The following is a 6192-nucleotide window of genomic DNA, read 5'->3' on the forward strand; positions in this document are numbered from 1 at the left end:
ACAGTACACCTTAGAGACTGTATTATGCCCAATACAATACCAAATGTTACTTTAATAAATGTCTCTCAACTTGAAGCTTAGGAATCTTTTCTGTGTATTTTAGGAGGCAGACTGTGCCAGAGATAGAACTGAGGTTAGCTGAACGCAAGGCAAGCCCATTAGCCCATGTACCATCTCTCCAGCCCTCTTCAATTTCAATATGCGACGACACAGGTTAGATTCCTCTGCCCCTCTCAGAGAGCCCAGCAAGCTACTGAGAGTATCCGGCCCACACGGCAGAGCCTGGCAAGCTCCCTATGGCATATTCAATATGCCAAAAACAGTAACAAGTCTCACAATGGAGATGTTACCGGTGCCTGCTCAAGCAAATTGATGAACTATGGGAGGACAGTGCTATAGTGCTACAGTTTGATCGGCTAAACATTTAGAAAAAGTCTGAGAATCTTAAGTATTCACAGAAATGTCATACCAATGGTATAATTGTTACACTGGGTTAAAAGGAACTTCAACTCTAATTTTCAAGTTTTTAAAATAGTAAACAAAATGCATTTACAAAGATTTACAGATACTTAACTGGAAGACCTTTAAAAGAAAGTGAATTCCTTTTTTTTTAAGAAAGTGAATTTCATACAGGAAAGAAACAGACCAAAAAAGACTGTATATTCAACCCATTTACTTTTTAAACTATCAAATCCTCTCACATCACCTATTTTTGCGTGTGTGACTTTTCAGAGAACCTCTTGGAAATTTATTAAAAGTCTTTAATTTCTTTAGTCTGTTTATCAGGTCTTGAGAATGATGAGAAATCTCCATATAGCCAGTGTGTTTTCTCATAGGAACAAACTTCAGAGCCTCTTTCCAACTACCAGTGTTTTTTAGACATAACAAAATCCGTATCATTTGATCTAAGGTGAGATTTTTGGTACCAGTTTCCCACTGTAAATACTTATCTAATGGAAGGCATTCTGTTGCCAGATTCAATCGTTTTGCCTTAGCTAGGGACATGCCTGGGTGTATATTTTTATCAACAAAAGATCCCACTATATAAACTTTGTCATGCTTGAATGAAGTCATAACATTGGGAGAATCGGCAGTTAAATATATGATACTATCCTTTGGAAATAAATCTACAAAAGACTTTTCTGTTGTTGTTAAAAGCAGTTTATCCCATTTTTCTCCGTAACGTTTAACCAACTCTCTATGATAAGCACCATCTACTTTAAGATTGCAGAAATGAATATGAAAAGGATCAATATTTCTTCTGTTCCATCCTTCACTTTCTAATAGTTGGGAGATGGTATGCTGCATTTCTCTTGGTTTCATGTACTCATCGTAAGCCATGTCAAATACCAACGGTTGTCCAAACTGCATGGCCTGGATACCCTTCCAGCCCATTGCGATGTTCATATTCCTATCCCAAAGTCGTAGAAAAAGAAAATTTTGTTGTTTATCTTCCTGAGCACTTTCTAGTAGCCTGTCATTTCTTGCCTTTTCCATTGCTTCTGCTTTCATTTCCTTTTTAATTTGCTTAGCTTTTTTTGCCTTTTCTCTAATGTACAAGTATTTCAAATATTTTTTCTTTGCTGATTTAGAAGGACATTCCATAATCGTTTTGAGCTCTTCTTCACTGATGACTTCTGGTACTTCTCTGCCAAGCAATCTCCACATCTCAATTAATTCCCTGGTAGCAGCTAGGGGATCTTCTTCCTTGTTACCTGAAACTGCAGAAACATCATCTTCTTGCACGCTAGATTTCATTGTAATTTTCCACCTATCCAACTCCAGTTCTTCAGGGGGTAATGTGCTTTCCTTATTAGGAGAGGGCACAGATGGTGTGCTGGAAGATACGTATCTTTGCAGGATTGTTGAATATATGGTCTTTTTTTTCTTTTGAAGAAAAAATGGAGCCAAAAGTCTGGCAGAAGATCTTAAGAAAGTAAAACTGACACTCATTTTAAGAAAAAACACAACAGAATGCCTGTAAAAGACAAAGAATGAAAAGTTATATCTCTCAACAGTACAAGAACGTGGGGCTGGAGCGATAGCACAGCGGGTAAGGTGTTTCCCTTCCACCTGGCCGACCCAGGTTCGATTCCCAGCATCCCATATGGTCCCCTGAGCATCACCAGGAGTAATTCCTGAGTGCAAAACCAGGAGTGACCCCTGTGCATCACTGGGTGTAACACCCCCACCCCCACAAAAAAAACAGTACAAGAATGAATTTGAGACTTGAGACCCAAAAATGCAATTTCTGAAACACTCTGTAAAACTTTTGTTTTTGTTTTTGGGCTATACCCAGTCATGCTCAGGCTTGCTCAGGCTCTGCATTCAGGAATCACTCCTGGCAGGGCTTGGGGGACCATAAGGTATGCCAGGGATCCAATCAGGGTTGGCTGTGTGCAGGGTGGATGCCTTGCCTATTGTACTATCACTCTGGCCCCAACAAAGTGAAATTTTGGTACAACTTTCCACTGAGTCATATTCATAGCATCCTTATTACGATTTGCTGCAATACTAATTTTCCTAGACTCACACCTTAAATTTTATTTTACTCATGAAACTAAGTTTTAAACTTAATTGTATTCTGGGGCTGGAGCAATAGCACAGCGGGTAGGGCATTTGGGCATTTGCCTCATATGTGGCCGACCTTGGTTCAATTCCCAGCATCCTATATGGTCCCCCAAGCACCAATTCCTGAGTGCATGAGCTAGGAGTAATCCCTGTGCGTAGCCAGGTGTGACCCAAAAACAAAACAAACAAACAAAAGAAACAAAAACAAAAAAAGTAAACTTAATTGCATTCTTATTTTAGATGAATCTTACTATTGGGCTGGAGCGATAGCACAGTGGGTAGGGCGTCTGCCTTGCACGCAGCCAACATGGCCGACCCGAGTTCGATTCCTCCGCCCCTCTCGGAGAGCCCGGCAAGCTACCGAGAGTATTCGATATGCCAGACACAGTAACAACAAAGTCTCCAATGGAGACGTTACTGGGCCCGCTGGAGCAAATCGATGATCAACGGGAGGGCCTCTCTTACTATTAGGCAAAAGGTATACTAGAAAAAAAATTTTTTTTCTTTTTGGGTCATACCTGGCGAAGCACAGGGGTTAACCCTGGTTTTGTACTCAGGAATTACTCCTGGCAGTGCTTAGGAGACCTATGGGATGCTGGGAATCAAACCCAGGTTGGCCACGTGCAAGGCAAATCCCCTACCTGCTGTGCTATTGCTCTAGCCCCATCCCTAAAAATTGTTAAGAGGGGCCTAAAAGATCAATGTAGTGCTAATAAAGTTTCATAACACCCCAATGGCTAAAGTTATGATGCTGCCTGTATTCTTCTCCAAACTGTATTACGTTGGAATACAGGCAAAAAGACAAGACTCTATACATGAACAATATTTGAAGCCAAATGACAGAAAACTTATAGACTAGAAGGCAACTTAATGTAAAGGACTTAGAAACTGCTATACTATGATTTAATTCTTTTTGTTTTGTTTTAAAACCACAACTGGCAGTGCTAAAGACTCACTTCTGACTCTGTGCTCTGAGATCACTGCTTTCAGGGCTTGGTGGACCATATGTGGTGCCAGGCATTAAGTCCAGGTAAGCTGCATTCAAAGAAAGCACCTAAACTGCTGTACTATCTCTCTGATCCTGAACTAATGATTTATCTTTTTTTTTCTTTTATTTGATCTTTTTGAGTTACTCCTGGCTCTGCACTCAGGAATTACTCCTGGTGGTGCTGGCGGTGGTGGTGGTGGTGGGGGGGGGGGGTGCCAGGGATCAAACCTGGATCAGCTGCATACAAGACAAAAGCACTATCCATTGTACTATTGCTCCAGCCCAATATGTTTTTAGGCCCCAATTGGTGATGCTCAGGGTAGGGTGGTTACCTTGAATATGTCCAACCCGGGTTCAATCCCTGGCATCCCCATAGGATACCCTGAGCCCGCAGGAATGATTGCTGACTGCAGAGTGAGAAGCTCTGGGCACAGTCAGGTGTGGCCCAAAACAAAAATAACAACAACAAAAACACAATGAAAAGTTAAACCTCCTTACATTGTAAGAATAAATTTGAGACCCAAAGATGTAATTAGCTGATTAAAAACAAAACGGGGGGCATGGAGATAGCTCAAAGGGCTGAAACAGATGAATTGCATGCAGAAGGCCTAGGTTCAACACTGCAGCACCACTGGGAGTGATTCTCCCACCTCCAAGCACCAAGATGGGAGTATCCTCTGCATACATACCAATGTGGCTCAAAGTAGCTCAGTGGTAGAGCCCTTGCATGTAGGATCTGCGTTTGATCCCCACCACTGTAAAAATAACAGAAACAAGCAGATCTTAAAAACAGACCAGAAGATAGTACAATAGGCTGAGTGCAACCTGGCCTGGGGGTGTATGTATGTTGGGGGGGATTTAGGGAGGGATTCTGGAATCCAACCTGGGTGGATCACATGCAAGGCCTACATGCAAGGCCCTACCTGCTGTACTATTGCTCTGGCCCCGTTATCCATTTCTTAGCCAAATGGGGCCTGTGCAAATACATTTAATATCCTGTTATCTTTTCAAAGGCTCACTTGCTGCCAAGTTAAATATGGCATATAATGTTTTTCATGAAATCACCGTTTACCTGATCATATGCATCTCTAGGTTAAGTCTTCATACTGGAGCTCAAGCATTTCTCCTTTCAACTCTTACTGCATCCTGCGCCTTGTTATCAGCACTTGTAGTGTTGTCTTGTAATTGCCTGGTTACTTATTTGTCCCACTAGATGGTAAATGCGATCAGGTCAAGGACTGTGTTAACAGTGAACCCTATGCTGATCTGTATGTGGTTCACAGTAATCTTTCTTTCTTTTTTTAAAATTATTTATTATTTTTTAAAATTTTTATTAGTGAGACACCATGAGGTACAGTTGTAGACTTACAAATTTTTGTGCTTGGGTTTCAATTATACAATGATCAAATACCCATCCCTCCACCGGTGCCCGTTTCCCACCACCACCGATCCCAGTATCCCTCCCACCCCCCCTCCCCCCCTGCCTCTGTGGCACGGCATTCCCTTTTGTTCTCTCTCTCCTTTTGGGTTTTGGGGTGGCTCACAGTAATCTTTCAAGGTCATGTTTCATCATGCTCAGGTTGGGGATGCAGCGTGATGGTGCAGCTATGCTGTACCAAAATTTTCGGCATACACACAAAAAATAAATTACTCCTGGCTCTGCACTCAGAAGTTACTCCTGGCGGTGTAATTCAAACATTTTGTAGGTGGTGGGGAGGATTTAGGTCACACATTGCAGTTCTAGTAGGACTGCAGTGCCAGGAATCGAACCGGGTCAGTACATGCAAGCTAAGCGCTGTACGGTCTGTCTTCAACAAACGTCTTAACGAAAAATTACATTTTTCCTTTGGACTCCCCGAAATAGTTAGGTTCTAAGTTTCAATATGAAAAACAAAAGGTTTTTGAAACTGGTAGAGACTTTTTAAGATGTTACAGAAACGAAACTACCACCACCCCAATTGAAAAAGAGAAAACGAAGATCTCCTTTCGGCAGACACTGCTTGGGCCCGGCTTGACAGCTAGTCCTGAAAGCACGGGGCTCTCTCGGGTCTGGGCCCGGATGACAGCACATGGTCCGCCGAGAGTCCGGGAGGCCGGGTCTCACTCGAGTCCTCCCAGCCCAACAAGCAAAGAGACCACAAGAGACACGCTCATACCAGGAATGCAGGCCGAGGCTCCAACCGGTGCACCCCGCAAGGTCCCCTGAACCAGCGAGGCACCGTCAGGAAGCGCGGCCCAGGAGTCTCCCTCGCCGCAGGGACGCTGACCAATCAACTCCCTGCGCCAACGCTCTCTAACCTGTGACCCCGCGGCCACCTGGAAATCCCGCCTCCCCGCTCCGGCGCTGCCAGATGACGTCATGCGCAGGAACCGCCGTCCCGCCGGAGGCTTGATTTGGTGCCCAAGCCCTGGCTTTTGCTCTTAAGCTTGACAGACTTCCAGCACGTGTGTTTCTGTTCCCCTATTACTCTGAAATCACTGACGGTCTCGGTATTTACAAGCATGTACAAACTGGGGCTGGAGCAATAGCACAGCGGGTAGGGCGTTTGCCTTGCACGTGGCCGACCCGGGTTCGATTCCCACCATCCCATATGGTCCCCAGAGCACCGCCAGGAGTAACTCCTGAGTGCAGA

The 6192-nt window shown here is 43.8% G+C and overlaps 1 protein-coding gene across 3 annotated transcripts; it reads right to left on the reverse strand.

Moving 5' to 3' along the window:
- Positions 1-658: 658 nt before the first annotated feature.
- Positions 659-5800, reverse strand: TRMT10C (tRNA methyltransferase 10C, mitochondrial RNase P subunit). Of its 3 annotated transcripts, XM_056109237.1 has the most exons (4): positions 5716-5736; positions 4632-4768; positions 4249-4314; positions 659-1978 (listed from the first exon to the last, which is right to left on the reverse strand). In XM_056109237.1, exons 2-4 carry the CDS (start codon positions 4643-4645, stop codon positions 703-705), a joined length of 1356 nt encoding a protein of 451 aa, XP_055965212.1. In that variant the 5' UTR covers positions 4646-4768; positions 5716-5736; the 3' UTR covers positions 659-702. The 3 variants fall into 3 exon arrangements, with proteins under 3 accessions (XP_055965212.1, XP_055965213.1, XP_055965214.1); XM_056109238.1 differs by lacking the exon at positions 4632-4768 and having other exon boundaries at positions 5716-5800; XM_056109239.1 differs by lacking the exons at positions 4249-4314; positions 4632-4768 and having other exon boundaries at positions 5716-5774.
- Between the last annotated feature and the right edge of the window lie 392 nt (positions 5801-6192).

The sequence above is a fragment of the Sorex fumeus genome, unplaced genomic scaffold (assembly GCF_029834395.1).
Source record: "Sorex fumeus unplaced genomic scaffold, SorFum_2.1 ptg000265l, whole genome shotgun sequence".
NCBI classification, from domain to species: domain Eukaryota; kingdom Metazoa; phylum Chordata; class Mammalia; order Eulipotyphla; family Soricidae; genus Sorex; species Sorex fumeus.

Excerpts from the sequence above, each read along its gene's own strand:
- TRMT10C (XM_056109237.1), bottom strand. Across the intron at positions 1,979-4,248 it reads AGCTACTTTGAGCCACATTG|GCATTCTGTTGTGTTTTTTC; the intron begins GTATGTATGCAG and ends TGTCTTTTACAG.